Source organism: Heptranchias perlo, chromosome 37, assembly GCF_035084215.1.
Source record: "Heptranchias perlo isolate sHepPer1 chromosome 37, sHepPer1.hap1, whole genome shotgun sequence".
NCBI lineage: Eukaryota > Metazoa > Chordata > Chondrichthyes > Hexanchiformes > Hexanchidae > Heptranchias > Heptranchias perlo.
In genome coordinates this window covers 14,740,634-14,762,298 of record NC_090361.1, presented here as the reverse complement: position 1 = coordinate 14,762,298, position 21,665 = coordinate 14,740,634, and the positions used below count along the sequence as shown (strand labels likewise).

At 46.3% G+C, this 21,665-nt stretch overlaps 1 protein-coding gene across 1 annotated transcript in view; it reads right to left on the bottom strand.

Moving 5' to 3' along the window:
• LOC137304529 (sterile alpha motif domain-containing protein 1-like) overlaps positions 1-21,665 on the bottom strand; it is a 69,896-nt gene that overhangs the window by 23,231 nt on the left and 25,000 nt on the right. Inside the window, exons 3-4 of the mRNA XM_067973165.1 lie at positions 17,510-17,595; positions 15,218-15,278 (exon numbers count right to left, since the gene is read on the bottom strand). Coding sequence (XP_067829266.1) covers positions 15,218-15,278; positions 17,510-17,595 — 147 coding nt within the window. The remainder of the gene's footprint in view (positions 1-15,217; positions 15,279-17,509; positions 17,596-21,665) is intronic.

The following is a 21,665-nucleotide window of genomic DNA, read 5'->3' as shown; positions in this document are numbered from 1 at the left end:
AGTTAAATGAAGAATAAAGCTCTCATTACCGTGCTCCATCCATCAACATGCCTCAAACAGCACTTCTCACGCCAGCCTTCCTTACAACCTGAATGAGACTGAAAACCTAAGTGCCAATTAGCCCCAAAGCATGTCACAACTGGCAGAGGGAAGAGAATTTCATCCAACTGGTCTTGATTAGAACCTGGACACAGTCCCACAGATGAGAGGAAGTTATGCCAATCCACTTTGACACCCAGTCCCCCTGCAGCTTTTTCAAAAAAATCCCAACCCAAAAAAAATTGTTTGCTCTCATGAGAGCCACTGTTTGATCCCTAATGGATGGGGTGGATAAAGGACTTCAAGGGTAGGGAGTGTCATGGTTGTGAAGTGGTCCTTTGAAACGTTCTTTATTGCTTTATGAATATTCCCCTAAGCACAGGTGAGGCAAGTTATTCAAACTACAGTCAGGTTCTGGTTCTTTGATGCCTCATGTGGGTGGAGTGCTCCTAGTTCAGATGTGACACTTCAGTACCAGTCCCAATCCTAACGAGGTTTATGCACCCCTTTTCCCCCCTACCTCCAAATACAGGCATCAAAGCCCCCGATCATTAGTGTGGAATAGAGCACATCCAGAGCATATTACTGCAATCCAGCTTCTGACAAACCACAGAAGCTATGCCTCTGGGACCCAGTGAATTCCAGAAATTTTCACAAAAGCACCGGATACCATAACACATGAGAGTCCCTGAGGGCTGAGTGACTGATGCTACCAGTTCTCCATTCCAGGTTTGCTTTCCCTTGAAATTATTTTCTCAACAAGGACTCTTTCTGCCAGGGTTCAGCGGGGGATGTTTTGGAAGTTATTCCATTTTGCAGGCCAGATAGCTCAGAGCTGTCAAGGGGTGGTATCCAGCAAGCCCTGGATCCACTCCATGATGTAATATAGCACATTACAACACCAGGATACAATTTCAAATGATTTCTTAAATAGCACAAAGTCTGAACAGATTCTAAGTGGAATTTAAATCCAGACAATGACACCACTACCCTTTTCCATTAAAAAAATAGACAAAATGATTTGGTGGAAAGGACAGCAATCTAACATAGGCATGTGCTTGGGTCAGAATTGTAACATCATACTTTTTTTAAAAAGCAAAGAACTGCATAATCTGGAATGTGCTGCCTGAAAGGGTGATGAAGCACATTCAGTTGTGGCGTTCAAAAAAGAATTGGATAAATACTGAGGGAAAACATTTGCAGGGCTACGGGGAAAGAGCGGGGGAATGGGACTAACTGAATTGCTCTTACAAAGAGCCAGCATGGGCTCGGTGAGCCGAATAGCCTCCTTCTGCGCTGTGATAAATAATTAGGATTTTCCATGAGTCCTAACATTTGATGTGATAAAAAGGGAAACTAACAAGTATTATATTCCATGCATATGTGAGTTTATTGAGGCATATCAGTTAGCCTTAGGGTCCCATACAATATTAAATCCACTTTCCTATAAATCTCAAACTGAAGACACTTACAGGTTTTTTATATCCTGTTTTAAGATATTTAAGGGAAACCATAGACGCATTTGAGGGGAAGCTAGATAAGTACATGAGGGAAAAAGGAATAGAGGGGGAGATGAAGTAGGGTGGCAGGAGGCTCATGTGGAGCATAAACATCGGCATAGACCAGTTGGGCCGAATGGCCTGTTTCTGTGTTGTAATTCCTACGTAAGATTTATCCACCAATGATTTGGCAATAAAGATAGCTCTTTCCAAACCTCCTGGCCCATAAAATTCAAACAAGACACCCCAAGGGGTAAGAAATATAAATGCGAATGGAACTGAATTGCCCAGGCTTCGATGGTCGGGTTGGCAGGGCTGGAATATCCAGGAAATTACCGAATATCAATAATATTTCCCACATCCTCCTGGCAGATAGCTGGTATCTACCATTTTCTATTGCATCAATAAAATGTGTAGCAGCTGTTGCAGGTTGCACATCATCAATACAAGTGAAGATCCTCACAGCCCCAAGATCCATTCTGTTAAACATCTGATTTACACAGAACCCTTGTTAACCGCTCTGAGGAGCAGAATCTTGGTCAAAACGACAAGACTTCATTGCAAGTTCAAGCCAGAGAAATTCAGCCGGGGTATAAGTGACAATAAAGTATTTGTGCCGTGGAGACAGGGCAGGTAAGTGCATCCTGCTGTCACACAGCAATCACTGATAAGATTCAAAATCCCCGACCGATTTTCCCCTTCCCAGCTCAGGAGTTTGATGTCGATGGGGACATCCTAACTGCTGAGGTAAACAAACGCAGCACAGACCAGGAATTTAATCTGAGACCTTCTGGTCTGTATGACTTGGTGTAACACCAAGTGCTGCTGCTCCTTCCTAGGCCAAAGCTTTAAAAAGAACCTTAACGATGGACCATGACAGAAAGAAACAACTTGCATTTATATAGTGTCTTTAATGATCGTAGCACGTCCCAAAACTTTTTACATCCAATTAAGTACTTTTTTTTTGAAGTGTCATCACTGTTGTAATGTAGGAAACGCAGCAGATAATTTGTGCACAGCAAGGTCCCACAAACAGCAATGTGATAAATAACCAGATAATCTGTTTTAGTGATATTGGTTGAGGAATAAATATTGGCCAGGACACTGGGAAGAACTCCCATGGTCATCTTCAAAATAATGCCATGGGATCTTTTACATCCACCTCAGAATGCAGATGGGGCCTCGGTTTAATATCTCATCTGAAAGACGGCACCTCCGACAGCACAGCATTTCCTCAGTACTGCACTGGCGTGTCAGCCTAGATTTTGTGTTCAAGTCTCTGGAGTGAACCCACGACATTCTGACTCAGAGGCGAGAGCGCTACCAACTCAGCCACAGCTGACACCTAAGTGTAGCAGGCTCGGGAGGACTAGGTGACTTTGGACCTATGGTTCCCAAAGCTCTCCACCACTGGGATTGATGCTATGATTAGTCAACAACTTCATTATCGTTGTTAATCAACCATAAATCACTAAAAAAAACAGATTATCTAGTCATTATCACATTACTGTATGTGGGACCTTGCAGTGCGCACAGTGGCTGCCGCTGCTGTAAAGTGCTTTGGGATGTCCTAAGGCTGTGAAAGGCACTATATGAATGCAAGTCTTTCTTCTTTAGGCCTAACTATACCATACATTTTACATATACCATAGATGTAATGTATATACCAGCCATATACCATTGATGTAATGCATATACCAGCCATATACCCCTCCCAACTTTCCCGTGGTGACTGAAGCAGGGCAGTCACTCAGGCCGCCCGCTGCCGTTCAATTTACTATACTGTATTTGCTGCTCACAATGCGGTCTCCTCTACATTGCGGAGACCAAATGCAGATTGAGAGATCGTTTTGCTGAACACCCACGCTCTGTCCGCAAGCGTGACCCTGACCTGCCGGTCGCTTGCCATTTTAGTTCCCTGTCCCATTCCCACTCTGACCTCGGCCTCTTACACTGTTCCAATGAAGCTCAAGGAACAGCTCCTCATCTTTCGATTGCAACCTTCCGAACACAAAACTGATTTCAATAACTTCAGATCATAACCACTGCTCCCATTTTTTTGAACAGCAAGTGCTGGTAATGGTTCTGATACTCCTGACCTAACATTTGTTTCTTAACCTGTCCCATTACCACCCTCCTTACCTTGCACCATCATCCCTTTTGTCATTTAATCACTTTTACCCTCTACCCTATCACAGACCTTCCCTTTTGTTCTTTCCTCCCCTTCTTTCCCTGGCTCTGTACTTGCTTAAAAACTTTAACACCTTCCAGTTCTGATGAAAGCCCTTCGACCTGATCTTTCTCCACAGATGCTGCCTCACTTGCTGAGCTTCTCCAGCATTTTCTGTTTTTGTATACCATTTTTATATACCAGCCATATTCAATTAATGAAATGCATATACCAATAATGTAATGCATATACCAGCCATATGCCATTGATGTAATGCATATACCAATAATGTAATGCATATACCAGCCATATGCCATTGATGTAATGCATTTACCAACCATATACCATTGATGTAATGCATATACCAGCCATATGCCATTGATGTAATGCATATACCAGCCATATGCCATTGATGTTATGCATATACCAGCCATATGCCATTGATGTTATGCATATACCAGCCATATGCCATTGATGTTATGCATATACCAGCCATATGCCATTGATGTAATGCATATACCAGCCATATGCCATTGATGTTATGCATATACCAGCCATATGCCATTGATGTTATGCATATACCAGCCATATGCCATTGATGTAATGCATATACCAGCCATATGCCATTGATGTAATGCATATACCAGCCGTATGCCATTGATGTAATGCATATACCAGCCGTATGCCACTGATGTAATGCATTTACCAACCGTATACCATTGATGTAATGCATATACCAGCCGTATACAATTGATGTAATGCATATACCAGCCGTATGCCATTGATGTAATGCATATACCAGCCGTATGCCATTGATGTAATGCATATACCAGCCGTATGCCACTGATGTAATGCATATACCAGCCGTATGCCACTGATGTAATGCATATACCAACCGTATACCATTGATGTAATGCATATACCAGCCATATGCCATTGATGTAATGCATATACCAGCCGTATACCATTGATGTCATGCATATACCAGCCGTATGCCACTGATGTAATGCATTTACCAACCGTATACCATTGATGTAATGCATATACCAGCCGTATACAATTGATGTAATGCATATACCAGCCGTATGCCATTGATGTAATGCATATACCAGCCGTATGCCATTGATGTAATGCATATACCAGCCGTATGCCACTGATGTAATGCATATACCAGCCGTATGCCACTGATGTAATGCATATACCAACCGTATACCATTGATGTAATGCATATACCAGCCGTATGCCATTGATGTAATGCATATACCAGCCATATGCCATTGATGTAATGCATATACCAGCCGTATACCATTGATGTCATGCATATACCAGCCGTATACAATTGATGTAATGCATATACCAGCCATATACCATTGATGTAATGCATATACCAGCCATATACAATTGATGTAATGCATATACCAGCCGTATACAATTGATGTAATGCATATACCAGCCGTATACAATTGATGTAATGCATATACCAGCCATATACAATTGATGTAATGCATATACCAGCCGTATACCATTGATGTAATGCATATACCAGCCATATACCATTGATGTCATGCATATACCAGCCGTATACAATTGATGTAATGCATATACCAGCCGTATACAATTGATGTAATGCATATACCAGCCATATACAATTGATGTAATGCATATACCAGCCGTATACAATTGATGTAATGCATATACCAGCCGTATACAATTGATGTAATGCATATACCAGCCGTATACCATTGATGTAATGCATATACCAGCCGTATACCATTGATGTAATGCATATACCAGCCGTATACCATTGATGTAATGCATATACCAGCCGTATACAATTGATGTAATGCATATACCAGCCGTATACAATTGATGTAATGCATATACCAGCCGTATACAATTGATGTAATGCATATACCAGCCGTATACAATTGATGTAATGCATATACCAGCCGTATACCATTGATGTAATGCATATACCAGCCGTATACCATTGATGTAATGCATATACCAGCCGTATACCATTGATGTAATGCATATACCAGCCGTATACCATTGATGTAATGCATATACCAGCCGTATACAATTGATGTAATGCATATACCAGCCGTATACCATTGATGTAATGCATATACCAGCCGTATGCCATTGATGTAATGCATATACCAGCCGTATGCCATTGATGTAATGCATATACCAGCCGTATACAATTGATGTAATGCATATACCAGCCGTATACCATTGATGTAATGCATATACCAGCCGTATACAATTGATGTAATGCATATACCAGCCGTATACAATTGATGTAATGCATATACCAGCCGTATACAATTGATGTAATGCATATACCAGCCGTATACAATTGATGTAATGCATATACCAGCCGTATACAATTGATGTAATGCATATACCAGCCGTATACAATTGATGTAATGCATATACCAGCCGTATACAATTGATGTAATGCATATACCAGCCGTATACAATTGATGTAATGCATATACCAGCCGTATACCATTGATGTAATGCATATACCAGCCGTATACCACTGATGTAATGCACGTCCTTATGTTGTATCAAAGAATAAATGCAATTGAAAGACACCCTCCTGGGATGAGCTCAGGGTCTGCCCACCTCAGCCCCTCCCCCACTTTCCCGCGGCGACTGTCGCAGCCCCGCCCCTTTGGACAGGGGGAAGCTCCCCGGCCGCCCACTGATTGGCTGGCAGGGCTGTCAGTCAGGCCGCCCGCCGCCCGGCGAACGGTCAGCGGGAACCAACCCGGCCGCTGAGGAGAGGGGAGGGCGGGGGGGGATTGGGGAAACGCCCATTGACAGGCCTCAGAAACAGCAGCCGGCTGCCCGCGGGACACCTCCTCCGCCCGTTTTACCTCAGTGGCGCCGAGTGACCCCTCCGCCGGACCCCCCCCGCGGCCCCGCCGCCGCCGCCGCCGGCCCCGCTCGCACTCGGCCCGCCCGTCCGTCCGTCCGTCCCGCTACCCGGCCTGCACTGCGGCGCGCGCCATTTTGCGCATGCGTGGCCAGCGGGAAGAGAGGGGGGGGAAAAAAAAAGCCGCACGCCGACAGCGCGATTGCGTCAGCGCGGGAGGGGGGGGGGCTACGTCAAGACGCAAGGACGGACGCAGAAGGCGGAGGAACGTGCCTCAGGGATGCCCCCAGAGGAGAGGAACAGCATTACAGCCTCACAATGGTTTTTGGGAAGATCCCAACATGGTCCTGAGGCCAAAAGTGAAGTCTTACCTATAAAGTATGGCAATCTTCATCAATGGCGACTAGGGATGGCACCCTCTGTCCACCAATCTTACCATCCAACAGCAATGGTTGAACTTGGCCAAGCAAGGCAGCTCAAAGCCAATGACTTACACTCAATGCCTCTACCATGGTACATTTTTTTCCTGGACCACAAAGAGGTTATTCAGCACCAAAGAGGAGAATTTCCTCAAGAGACAGGCCAACCTCAAGAAGCCAGGTACCCGTTCTGGTGCCCGGCCAACACAGCAAAAACTGGCCAAGCCAGAGCTTGAATAATAGCTGTTCCTGTCAAATTGAGAATATGTGCCATCAATTTCCTCCCCCCCAATATCATTCTTCAGGCTGTGGGTGTCCACCTGGCAAGGCCGGCATTTATTGCCCATCCCTAGTCGCCCTTGAGAAGATGGTGGTGGGCCGCCATCTTCTTGCACCACTGCAGTGCGTGTGGTGAACGTACTCCCACAGTAGGTAGGCAGTTCCAGGACCAGCGATGATGAGGGTGTGTGACTTAGAGGTGATGGCCATTCAGCCCATTATGCCTGTGCCAGCTCTTTGAAAGAGCTATCCAATTAGTCCCACACCCCTCTCTCCCCATAGCCATGCAAATTTTCCAGGCCAGAATGGGCACCTGTCTCCTTGAGGATGGCCTGGCTCGCGAAAGCAACAGGGATGCTATTCAACTGCTACCCTTGTCCTTCTAGAAGCCCTGGTTATCCGAATAGGCCGTCCTTCTGCCTGAACTTCTACAGCATTCCTGGCATCAGAAGGGATGGGAGAAGTTCACAAACCAACATTCGTTCCCAGGACACTGTGATGTCTTCGAGCGCCAAGCACAGTAATGCAACCAAATCTGAAAAGCGGTTATCAGATCGATCCTGTATAACTGACCCTTGAAAATAAAGCTCACACCACCGGCACGAAGGAGCAGCACGTGAGCATCCATTGATTCTGCTCGCACTATCAGCCACCACTTTCCTCTGTTCTACTAGATGCAGAAAGGGTAATCAGGCATTGTTGAAACTTTCGCCAGACGTGCAGTGTGTCCAAAAAAGAAAACAAATTTAATTGCATTGTAGTTGTTGAAATAACTTACAACAGACAGGCTGTTTGTCCAATGAGGCACTGCCCAGCTATAGATCTGCTGCTGAAAGAATTAGAGCTCCAACAAGAATGGTAAGTCCAACATCATGTTATCTGGGCCCATATACTCCATGTACAAGACTGAAGGAGACAGATGTCTCCTTTCTGAGCTGAATTGGTATATTGAATCCAAAGGCACATCTCTCTCAGGATGACCAGGTCAAGGCAGACCACCTCAGTCGATCGCTGTACTTGTGGAGCTTTCAGGTCGCTTGGAACACAGAGCAATTCAACTGCAATGGGCTCAAAGAATTGAGCCCCCTGCACGACAAATACGACCACCACCACTAGCGACAGGGCCTACGAGCGGGTAGGATGCTGCAGTCCGCAGGTCGGATGGAGAATTCCAGGTGGAAAGTCCTTAAATTTTCAGATGGTGTACAGACTACGCCCAGAGAAGTTTAGACCCAATGACCAATGAAGGAGACACCTTGTCATAGCAGGTTCATAATTAAAAAGAACCTGCATTTATATAGCACCTTTCACATCCTCAGGATAAAAGCACTTCACAGCCAATGAATCACATTTGAAGTGTAGTCACTGTTGTTATGTAGGTAAACATAGAAGCCAATCTGCGCACAGCAAGGTCCCATAAACAACATCGAGATAAGTGTCCAGTTAATTTGTTTTGGTGGTGTTAGTTGAGGGACAGATGTTGGCCAAGGCACCAAAACTCTGACTTCAAATAGTGCCATGGGATCACCTGAACAGGGAGACGGGGCCTCGGTTTAACGTCTCCCATGAAAGACAGCACCTCCGACAGCGCAGCACTCCCTCAGTACTGCACTGGCCGCGTCATGCTAGATTACTCAAGTCTCTGGAGTGGGACTTAGACCCACTGTATAGAGTTGTTCACAGCAAAATCCAAAACGTTCCTCAGCAGACAGAAGGAGAAAGAAGACTTGCCTTCATAGAGCCCGTAATCAGGACCCAAACATCTGCAAAGGCTTCACATACAATGTATGTTTGAAACATAGTGACTGCATTGTGGATAACATTACATAGACAGCAAGATCCCACAAACAGCAGTAAGACAAATGATTAGTTAATGTTTCTAGCGGTATTTGACTGTGGGAGGAATTTTGCCAGGACACCGGGGGAACTGCCTTCTCCGTTACTAATAACGCCAGGGGATCTTCTATGTCCACCTCAACAGGCAGATAGGACCTGGTTTAACATCTCACCTGAAGGACGGCACCTGACAGTGCAGCATTCCCTCAGTACTGCACTGGCGTGTCAGCTTATGTTATGATCTTGAGTCCTAGAGTGGGGGTCTTGCACCCAAAATGTTCCAACTTCATAGAGTAGAAGTTTTGGTGTGTCCGTTCTGTGCGATGCTATCATACCCTGACTCGGTCTCTTCAAATCAGTGGAAGGCCACAAGAGGAAGTGAAAGAGAGAAAAGTAAAATCCTGGTTTCTATGATTGAGATGTCCTAACAGCTGTTCATTCCCCAAAGGCTTTGACAGCAGGGACAGCAGTCTGGAGTTAGTCGATCAGCTTTTAACCGCGTCTGTGCAGAGCCAATCTCTCCACGGCAAGCAGTGCTGGTGAGGCAGAAACCCTCAGCGCGTTTAAAAAGTACTTGGACGTGCACTTGAGGGGTCGTAACCGACAAGGCTACGGACCAAGTGCTGGAAAGTGGGATTAGGCTGGATAGCTTTTTCCAGCCGGCACAGACACGATGGGCTGAATGGCCTCCTTCTGAGCTGTAAATTTCTATGATTCGATGGTGATGTGGGATGGGTGCGTCTGTGTTTTGGGGGGGGGGGGGGGGGGGGGGGACACTGGTGCTCAGGGAGTGAACCATCTGCCAGAACACCCCCCATGGGGCAGTCTGCACCCTCGCTGTCGATCTGCTTTTTCCATCTCTCGGGCTCCTGGAGCCTGTTGTGCTCTCTCTGCTTTGCCCCATCACCACCTCAGCTCCTCACACGTTCTGTGTCTCAATATTACTTCAGCTATTCAACCATCTTCTGTTTTATATTTAAGCACTTTGCAAATCCTTCCACTTCCTCTTGTGTCTACGCACCCTCCTCCCTTACTTCTATTCAGTTTGAAAAGCCGTTCATCATTCCCTCCCTCCCCGGATTTGACGAAGGGTTTACACGGGCAATGTTAACTCATCTGTTCTCTCCACCGCGGCCAACAGTGTTTCTAGCATTTTCCATCTTTGTTCGAGATTTCTGGCACCTGCGTTGCTTTGCTTTTTGTGGACAGAGTCGATAGTTTCCACAAAGCGAGGAAAGAAAACAGATAAACCAAGAGTTCTACAAAGCTGGAAGATTTGTATTTAAGGGGAAGCAAGATTAGCACAAGGGAGAAAGGAATAGAAGGATATGTTGGTTGGGTTAGATGAAGTCGGGTTGGAGGAGGCTCGTGTGGAGCATAAACACTGGCGTAGACCAGTTGGGCCGAATGGCCTGTTTCTGTGCTGTACATTCTATGTAATTTTGGATTCAAACCCCCACTCTAGACTCGAGAACGTAACGTAACTTGACACTCCAGTGCAGTACTGAGGGAGTGCTGCACTGTCAGAGGTGCCGTCCTTCAGGTGAGACGTTAAACCAGGTCCTGTCTACCTGTTGAGGTGGACATAGAAGATTCCCTGGCGTTATTAGTAGAGGAGAAGGGAGTATCCCCCGGTGTCCTGGGCAAAGTTTCTGCCACAGCGAAACACTGCTGAGAGCAGATTAACCATTCATCTTTCTAACTGCTGTTTATGGGATCTTGCTGTGTGTGTAACAAACTGCAGTTACTCTATGTGATATCATATACATTGTATGTGAAGCCCTTGGAGACGTTGATTAGGGCAGTCGAAATGCAAGGCAAAGAGCAGCTAGAACCACAAGTGGATTTGACGACCTGAGCTCTGAGGCAGTACCTCATCCGCAGTCAAGCCTTTGAGAGTCAGGAAGTACATCACAGCCCAGTCCCTCCCCACAGAGGGAACGTCACTGAGACCACATGGACATTAACTTCTAAAAGTGATGGCCTCAGTAAGAAAGGAAGAGTTTACATTTATATAGCGCCTTTCACATCCACGGTGTAGTCACTGTTGTAATGTGGGAAATGCAACAGCCAATTTGCGCTCAGTAAGCTCCCACAAACAGCAATGAGATAAATGACCAAATCTTCTGTTTTGGTGATAAATATTGGCCCAGGACACCAGGAAGAACAGTAGAGGCACTGACCAGGGACGTGTGCTCCTGAATTGGCCCCACGGGTATCAAACAGAGCAATTCAAACCCCTGTATTGGTATTGAGAGATATCACAATCTTACAGCACAGAAGGAGGCCATTCAGCCCATCGTGCCTGTGCCAGCTCTTTGAAAAAGTCCCAAAGCCCAGCTTTTTCCCCACAACTCTGCAAATTAGTCTTCAAGTACATGTCCAATTGCCTTTTGAAAGTTCCTGTGGAATCTGCTTCCACCACCTTTTCAGGTAGTGTGTTCCAGCTCTTAACAACCCTCAGAGAAAAAAATTCTCATTTCCCCTCTAGTTCTTTTGTCAATTACTTTAAATCTATGACCTCTGGTTACCAGAGGAAACAATTTCTCCCTATTTGCTCTATCAAAACCCCTCATTATTTTGAACACCTCCATCAGGTCTCCCCTTAGCCGTCCCTGCTCTAAGGAGAACAATCCCAGCTTCTCTAGTCTAACTGAAATCCCTCATCCCTGATATCATCCTGGTAAACCACCTCTATACCCTCTCCAAGGCCTTGACATCCTTCCTAAATTGTGTCTAGAATTATACACAATACTCCAGCTGAGGCTTAACCAGTGATTTGTAAAGGTTTAGTATGGCTTCTTTGCTTTTATATTCAAAGCCCCTGTTTACAAAGCCAAGTATCTCATACACTTTCTTAACCACCTTATCAACTTGCCCTGCCACCTTCAAAGATTTGTGAATATGCCCCCCGCCAGGTCCCTCTGCTCTTGCACCTCCTTCAAAATAGTATCATTTAGATTATACTGCCTTTCCATGTTGTTCCTCCCAAAGTGCATCACTTCACACTTATCCACATTAAATTGCATCTGTCATGTGTCTGCCCATTTCACCAGTCTGTCCTCCAGTCTGTCCTCCAGAAGTCTGCAATTATCCTCCTCACTATTTGCCAAGGTTTGTATCATCTGCGAACTTCAAAATTGTACTCCCTATATCCAAGTCCAGGTCATTTATATAGAACACGAAAAGCAATGGTCCTAATACCGGCCCCTGGGGGATCCCACTGCGTACATCTCTCCAGTCTGAAAAACACCCGTTCACCAATACTCTCTGCCTCCTATCCCTTAGCTAATTACGTACCCACGTTACCGCCGTCCCTTTAATCCCATCTGCTTCTATTTTCCAAATAAATCTGTTAAGATGCGCGTTGATAAACATCTTTCTGACCCCAATGCCAATTGGCGCAGCCTTGAATGAAGATAAGGACAACTAGTGTACCACAAATCAGAGAACTTTGGGGCTTATTTCACAGCATGCAGTACTGGAGCTGCCTTGGGGCTGCCTGATGCCAAAGCTTTAAGGGGGAATATTCGCGAGAGACTGAAACATCTTGTCCCTCAATCAAAGATTGATGTAGAATCTGTCTCAGCTCGTGCCCACTTATCAGTCACGTGTTGGATGAAATCATCCAGCCCTTCAGGCAGATACTTCAGTGCCCATTGGCAAAAGCTCAGCAAACGTCACACAACTCGCAGGCCTGGTGGAAACGTCAACAAAGGCATGTGATAATTATTAGATAAGGAGGTCCGCAGTTCACCTTCACACCCAGTGCAAGTCACGGATTGGAGGCGACTCTTGATTCAACTAGATTACTGCTTCAACAGAAAACGCTCCTGTACTGGAATTACACTGCTATTCATCCCAACGGTGATGCAAAAAATTTACGGCTAGTAACAGGATTCAGGAGGCAAATCAGAAGATTGAAAAGGCCCTTCCTGAAGGAGATACAAACAACGGCCAACAGCAACAGAGACACGGCAACATCTGGACTGGTTACGGCACGTACGCATCACAGGAACAGTGGATCACATCACTCTCGCAAGATACTGTGAGCAATATCCTTAAAAGGGACTTTACTCATGATTTCCCCCAGTTTATGGTTGACCCACCTATGTGTACATTGAAGACGGAAGAGGAAGAATTCATGCGTCTAACATTTCTGCGGAAAGTATTTATAAAAATAAAGCGTTGTCAAAGTAGGAGTTGAATGCAGGCGATTTACAGGGTTGTCATGGTTACACATGACCTCTTCTACTGAACCACTGCCAGTGGTAATGAGATTGGCAGTGAATACATTAGTGAGCAACGGGAAGACTTCGGGCACCCAACGTCACTGCGTGAAGATCAATTATTTCAAAATGGTAGCAAGACTTGCCGGTGGGAACTTCGGCTCATATAAAAGGTGATGGTCTGGGGATATTAAAATTGGGATCTCTCTGGTTTCAGCAGATCTATGATTCTATATTAGTGAGTAAAAGCTACCGCAAGCATGGGTCTCTGGCCCCTTCTCGTACATAATCCATTGTGACGACTAGCTCATAAGAGTATTAGCTACCTGCAGGTAGACCGTTACCACGCTGAGGCCAACGGCAGCACTCTGCTTGGAAACAATGGAAGTTCATCAGCGTCCCATCAATCCCCTGGAAACACCGAATGACACAGTTTGCTCAATCTTTCTCAGGACCCAGATAGGTCAGGTTTAGCAGCTCCAGGTTTGGAGGGGGAGGGAGTGATGGGGACACGATTTGGGTTTTGGTAGCAATGGGGAAGAGGGGGAGGAACAGTGCTGTGGACCACGTTGACAGCACAGTAGCGAGGAATCGTGGAGTTTTCAGAACTGGGGAGGGGGTTGCAATGTGGGGTTTGACTGGGGAAGGGCTGCGGTCAGGTCTCTGACCTGAGGGAGGGGTCTGGGCAATACTGGTTTGTAAGAAGCTACTGAAGGCCACTAAAGGTTAAATGTTTTTTTTTGAGTGTTTCCTGGAATATAAATAAAATATCAGTTCTACTTAGTAAATAATATTCTATTTTCCTTGGTTAAAAAATACTGTTTCTCTTCGATAGAAAAGTACCCTACATGTATAAATAAACTTCACTCTGTCTGCCTTTCTGGAACTGCTTTAACAAAAAATATTTTTACTTTCAACGAGCAAAATTCTGTCAGCAATTTTTGCATTTCTTGGAAAGTGGATGCGAGGTTAACGTTTCCACTCAGCATCCTCGCTGAATCATCACCACCTATCAGTCAATCTCCTGCGGTGTTGCTGAAGGGAGTTCAGGTGATAACAGGGAGCGGTAGATAAGGGATGCAAGCAGTACCGTGCAAGTATCAGCTCAGTTCAGCGGGTGGGTTCTGCCCCTCCCTTGGAAGCTCAGCGCTCGGCTGCTGTCGCTCCCGACAGCGCAGCTCCTGCAACCCGGGCTGGCCCTGTTGCCCCTTCTCGGAGGATGGGCCAGCGAAGACTCGAGTGAAGACTCAAACGTAGCACCATCGCAACCAGGATCCGACAACCGCCTGGTCTGTGGGGTCAGTGTGAGCATCAAGGCCACATGGACCAGGAGGTCCCTGAATCGCTCACTCGTCTGTTGAGATACCTGATCTGAACCGAGGTGTTGGGAGAGGCGCTACAATCGCCCTCAATGCCCTGGGGGTGGGGAAAATCAGCCCTTCATTACCATACATGGAAGTCCTTTGGGGAAATAGGGCGTGTGTCCAGAAAAAGAGGAGGTCCTGAAGGCACACAGGAACAGGAGGCCATTCCACCATTCAATTAGATCATGGCTGATCTTTATCTTAACTCCATCTGCCCGCCTTGGTTCTGTAACCCTTAATAACCTTACCTAACAAAAATCTATCAATCTCAATTTTGAAATTTCCAATTGACCCCCCAGCCTCAACAGCTTTTTGGGGGAGAGAGTTCCAGATTTCCACTCCCCTTTGTGTGAAGAAGTGCTTCCTGACATCACCCCTGAACGGCCCGGCAATAATTTTGGCTTTGGAATTTCACCCCACAGAGAGTCGGGACAAAGAAGGTCAAAATGGTTTCACCAGCGGCAGGTAATGGTGATACATCTAAATACTCCCTACCGTCGGTAGTTTTGGCTTCCTGCTGGTGGCAAGTCATGTGATCACATTCGGCAAGGGGTCTCTGAAAAAGGAGAAATATTTTTGTCAGGAGAAGCAAAAATCAGCATGGGGCCCCTCCCTCCCTCCTTCAGCTCAGGGACCTGGCACCAGCCCCACGCTCAGGGACGTTTCAATGAGATCATTCTTCTAAATTCCAGAGAGTTTAGGCCCATTCTACTCAGTCTCTCCTCATAGGACAACCCTCTAATCCCAGGAATCAATCTAGTGAACCTTCGTTGCTCCCCCTCTAAAAAGGGAAGTACATCCTTCCTTAGTTAAGGAGACCAAATTTGTAATCCAGGTGAGATCTCACCAGAGCTGTTAATTGTATCTTTGTTATTTATATCAATTAGTGTTAATTGTATTCAGGTGGTTGGTATCACTAAGGCACTCGTATTTATTTATAGGAGGGTGTGTGATGTTGAGCGGTGTGTGAATAGAGGCTTGGAAGCAACTGAAGATCAGGCTCTAGTTTTCTATCCTTCACCACCTGGCTATCCATTTTATAACACCGATATAATTGTAGCAAGACCTCCTCACTCTTGTACTCCAACCCCTTTGCAATAAAGGCCAACATACTATTAGCCTTCCTAATTATTTGCTGTACCACACATAGGGACCTGACCCCACCCCCTCCTCCACAGCCATGTACTCAAGCCCATTCCCCGCCTCCTGCACACTCCCTCAGTTTCACAATCGTCGACCCCTCCCAGCCTTCCAGATTTCCACTACCCTTTGTGTGAAGTACTTTCTGACATCACCTTTGAACGGCCTAGCTCTAATTTTAAGGTTATGGCCCCTTGTTCTGGACTCCCACTGGAGGAAATAGTTTCTCTCTATCTACCCTATCAAATCCTTTAATCATCTTAAACACCTCAATTAGATCACTCCTTAATCTTCTATACTCGAGGGAATACAAGCCTAGTCTATGCAACCTGTCCTCGTAATTTAACCCTTTTAGCCCCGGTATCATTCTGCGCTGCACCCCCTCCAAGGCCAATGTATATTTCCTGAGGTGCGGTGCCCAGAACTGAACACAGTACTCCAGATGGGGTCTAACCAGAGCTTTGTATAACTAACATAACTTCCCCCCCTTTGTTTTCCAGCCCACTTGAGATAAAGGCCAACATTCCATTAGCCTTTTAAATTATTTTTGGTGCCTGTCCACTGCTTTGAGTGATTTCTGTACTTGGACCCCTAAATCTCTCTGCTCACCCACAGTTCCCGGCTTCTCGCCATTTAGAAAATACTCTGATTTATCTTTCTTATCCAAAGTGGATGACCTCACATGACTTCCCTACATTGAACTCCATCTGCCCCAGCTTTGCCCGCTCACCTAATCTATCAATGTCTCTTTGCAACTTTCTGCTCCCATCTACACTATTTACTGTGCCACCTAACTTAGTGTCGTCAGAAAACTTGGATAAAAAGCTCTCTATTCCTTCATTCAAGTAATTTATAAATACAGTGAAAAGCTGAGGCCCCAGTACAGATCCCTGGGGGACACCACTAGTCACATCCTGCCAATGTGAGTCCATACCCATTATCCCTACTCTCTCTCTCCTACCTCCTGACCAATTCTCTATCCAAGCCAATAAGTTGCCTCCAATTCCATGCACTCCCATTTTTGTTAATAGTCTCTGATGTGGAACCTTATCGAATGCCTTCTGGAAGTCCATATAAATAACATCCATAAACACTCCCTTATCTACCACATTAGTTACCTCCTCAAAAAATTCAACAATGTTTGTTAGACATGACACACCCTTTACAATCCACACTGATCAGCTCATATTTGTCCAAATGCTAAGTCACTCTGTCCCTAATAACATAAACCCCCTCCTCAGACAGTCCACACTTTGGAAACTATCTCAGGAGGCGAAGGAAAAAAAAATCAAGGCTACAGTTTGAAAAGGTAAACGACGACAGGCGAGAACAGCAGGAGCGACGAGACATCGGGATTCAGAGAAAGGAACAATTCACCTCGTCTTCAGGCACGCAGTTAACCACGACCCCTCCCCCTGCCTCCTGCCCCCACCCGTCCTATGCCCTGCCCCAACGCCTCCCGCACCCAGCCCCCTCCCCCTGTCCCGTACCCTGCCTCAGCTGAATTGCCTCTCAGCACAACCGCATTTGACAAACCCTCTCGAGAGGAGAACCAACAGGACCATCACAATCAGAGGGAAGGGAGATCCTCTGCTGTAAATGGTTAAAATACCAAAAAGGGGTAAATTGTGTCCCCCAAATACTCACATCCCCTGTACTTTGAGACGTCTCCCCGGCTTCACAGAGCACAGGTCCCTGTCGGTCATTTACCTCCAGCTCAGGCGCTGCCTCGTCTGTGAAAGAGAAAATGAGAGGTTTCCAGCGATCTCGCTCAATTGGGCACTGAGCCACTGCCAGAATATCTGGTTCGGAGCTCGAGCTGGGGCTGTTCCCTGGAAACATAAGCCTTGATCAGCAAGGCAGCAATGGGTACTGCAAAACAAAACAACTTGCATTTATATACAGTGCCTTTAACATAGGAAAACATCCCAAGGCGCTTCACAGGAGCGTTATCAGATAGTGGGAGGAGGCTCGTGTGGAGCATAAACACCAGTGTTAATTGTATCCTTGTGATTTATAGCAATGTGTTAATTCTATTCAGGTGGTGCGTATCAACAGAAGAACACAAGTAGGAGCAGGACCCGGCCACTCAGCCCCTGGGCCCTCTCCGCCACCCACAGGGCATTGACCGATCCGAACTCAGCTTCATGTCCAATTTCCTGCCCGCTCCCCATAACCCCTAATTCCCTTTACTTCTAGAAAACTGTCTATTTCTGTTTTAAATTTATTTAATGATGTAGCTTCCACAGCTTCCTGGGGCAGCAAATTCCACAGACCTACCACCCTCTGAGTGAAGAAGTTTCTCCTCATCTCAGTTTTGAAAGAGCAGCCCCTTATTCTAAGATTATGCCCCCTAGTTCTAGTTTCACCCATCTTTGGGAACATCCTTACTGCATCCACCCGATCAAGCCCCTTCACAATCTTATATGTTTCAATAAGATCGCCTCTCATTCTTCTGAACTCCAATGAGTAGAGTCCCAATCTACTCAACCTCTCCTCATATGTCCGCCCCCTCATCCCCGGGATTAACCGAGTGAACCTTCTTTGTACTGCCTCGAGAGCAAGTATGTCTTTTCTTAAGTATGGAGACCAAAACTGTATGCAGTATTCCAGGTGCGGTCTCACCAATACTGCGGTATCAACTGGGGACTCTCTTGTATACGAGAGCTGATAGAGGGTGTGGTGTAGGGAATGTGGAGCTCTGTGAATAAAGGCTTGGAAGCAACTGAAGACCAGGCTCTAGTACTAACATAGGAACATAGAAAATTTACGGCACAGAACGAGGCCATTCGGCCCATTGTGTCTGTGCTGGTCAAAATAGAGCTATCCAGCCTAATCCCACTTTCCAGCACTTGGTCATTAGCCCTGTAGGTTACAGCACTTCAAGTGCACATCCAAGTACCTTTTAAATGTGATGAAGGTTTCTGACTCTACCACCCTTTCAGGCAGTGAGTTCCAGACCCCCACCACCCACTGGATGAAAAAAAAATTCTCCTCAGCTCCCCTCTAATCCTTCTACCAATTACTTTAAATCTACGCCCCCTGGTCATTGACCTCTCTGCTAAGGGAAATAGGTCCTTCCTGTCCACTCTAACTCTATACTTCAATTAAATCTCCCCTCAGCCTCCTTTGTTCCAAAGAAAACAACCCCAGCCTATCCAAACTTTCCTCATAGCTAAAATTCTCCAGCCCTGGCAACATCCTCGTAAATCTCCTCTGTACCCTCTCTGGCGCAATCACATCTGTCCTATAATGTGGCGACCAGAACTGTACACAGTACTCAAGCTGTGGCCTAACTAGTGTTCTATTAGTATTAATATTAGTATTCTATCCTTCACCACCAGGATATCCAATTTATAACAACTGGCAAAGACCAGAATGGTCTGTTTCTGTGCTGTAAATTCTGGATAATTCACGGGAACGCAATCAGACAAAAAACTGATAGCGAGCCAAAGGTGGCAAGATATTATGATGGGCGATTCAAAGCATGGACAAAGGGGTAGGTTTTAAGGAGCGTTTTAAAAGGAGGAGAGAGATGGAGAGGTGTGGAGAGGGAATTCCAGAGCTTAGGGTCTATACAGCTGAAGATGTACAGATGCTCCCTGACTGGCTGAGTGTTTCCAGCATGTACTGTTTTTATTTCAGATTTCCAGCAGCTGCGGTATTTTACGTTTTCTTTCCGTGTTTGCAGGTTTTCCCTATCCTCGGCCCATCGCTGTGAAATGCCGCTGACCGCTGCTTACAAGATCGCCAGCTCAGCGGAGGCCGTGGTTATTGAAACAGAGAGCGGTGCTGACCACGATTAAATAAGACAGCTGAACGCCATCAGAACGAGAACTGTGGGTGCGTTAGCCAGAAAATATTTAACTCAACCAACGAGTAAATGAGACTGGAATGCTCCAGGAAACGGTGGTTAAGTGGGTGCCAGTGTTAGGCTCAGGACTGGGCCACCACTGCTCAGTTTCAATCTCATTACACTAATAGCCAACAACAACTTGCATTTATATAGCGCCTTTAATTTAGTAAAACGTCCCAAGGCGCTTCACAGGAGCGATTATCAAACAAAATTTGAGCCACAGAAGGAGATATTAGGACAGGTGACCAAAAGCTTGGTCAAAGAGGTAGGTTTTAAGGAGCGTCTTACTGGAGGAGAGAGAGGGGGAGAGGTTTAGGGAGGGAATTCTGGAGCTTAGGGCCCAGGCAGCTGAAGGCACGGCCGCCAATGGTGGAACGACGAAAATCAGGGATGCACAAGAGGCCAGAATTGGAGGAGCGCAGAGATCTCGGAGGCTGTCGGAGGTTCAGAGAGACGGAGGGGCGAGGCCATGGAGGGATCTGAACACGAGCATGAGAATTTTAAAATCGAGGCGTTGCTGGACTGGGAGCCACTGTAGGTCAGTGAGCACAGGGGGTGATGGGAGAACGGGACTTGGTGCGAGTTAGGATACAGACAGCTCAAGATTACAGAGGGTGCATGGTGGGTGGTCAATACTGAAATTATTTTCACATCCATCCCTTATCTTCACATTCAGAATCTTTAGGAGTTCTTGAATTAAAGACTGTCGAATATAATTGAGGGTCTTGTCAATATTTAAACAAATGCCCAGGTAACCCTGTCAGTTTGGTTCGGTGACTAGCACTCTCATCTGGGTCGCAATGTCCCAGTTCAATCCCCACCTCAGCGGGCGAGAGGCAGAAGTTACATTTATATAGCGCCTTTCACCACCTCAGGACATCCCAAATTGCTTCATAGCAAGCAAAGTACTTTTGAAGTGTAGTCACTGTTGTAATATTGGGAAAAGCAGCCGCCAATTTACGCACAGCAAGATCCCACAATGTGATAACGACCAGAGAGTCTGGTAACTAAACTGGGCCATGTAGTGCCCATTGTTTCGGCGCTACACGGTCTCTGTCATCCAAGGTGGCGTCTTGGATGCACATGCACGTTTCCAGCGTGACGTGCGCCGGACGCCATCTTGGTATAGGAGTTATCGCAGGCGCAAACACCGAACGCTGGAATCATGTAAAGTAGGGAGAAAATGGATACAATCAGGGTGCAACGCTGATTTAAAGTGATAGACTGTGCATTGAGTTGAGTGTTAAGGTCCAAAATGGTGTCTTAACCCCGACCATCTGACCGCGTCTTAACAGTGCCTGAAGGACCCCCCTGCCAGCGCTATTTAAAGGGGCTATGCAGGCATTGCAGGTTAGTTGCTGGATTATTGCTTCTGGCTGCTGATGGAGCAGGAAGTGTTTTATGAAGCTCCCTATTCTTACTGCGAGTTCCTAGACTACTTTTGAGAGTGGCTTGGCAGGTACTGCCTTACGGTTCGGAAAGTTACAACAGTGGTTGAACAACATTCCTGCCAACCATGGGCGGTCTGACAGGGCTCCCGCTGGGCATTGAGCACGACTGGGAGCATGCAGAGAGGCCACGCATAGCAGGTCAAGCTGTGAGGAGACGGAGGACGAGGAGGCGCAGGGCACTGAGCAGGAGGCCCTACTGGGACCAATTCTCTTACCTCAACATGACCGAGGAGGATTGCATCCGATGCCTGAGGTTCACCAAGGAAGCAGTGACCGAGATCTGTCAACTGGTGCGGCCACAACTGCAGCCTCAGAGCAGGGCGAGGACAGTATTGCCTGTGCCTGTGAAGGTCACTGTGGTGCTGACTTTCTACGGCTCAGGATCATTTCAGGTCTCCGCTGGCGACATGTGCACTGCTGCATAAGGGAGGTCATCGATGCACTGTACCAGATGAGGAACAGGTTCATCACCTTCCCTCTCCACAGAGAGGAGCAG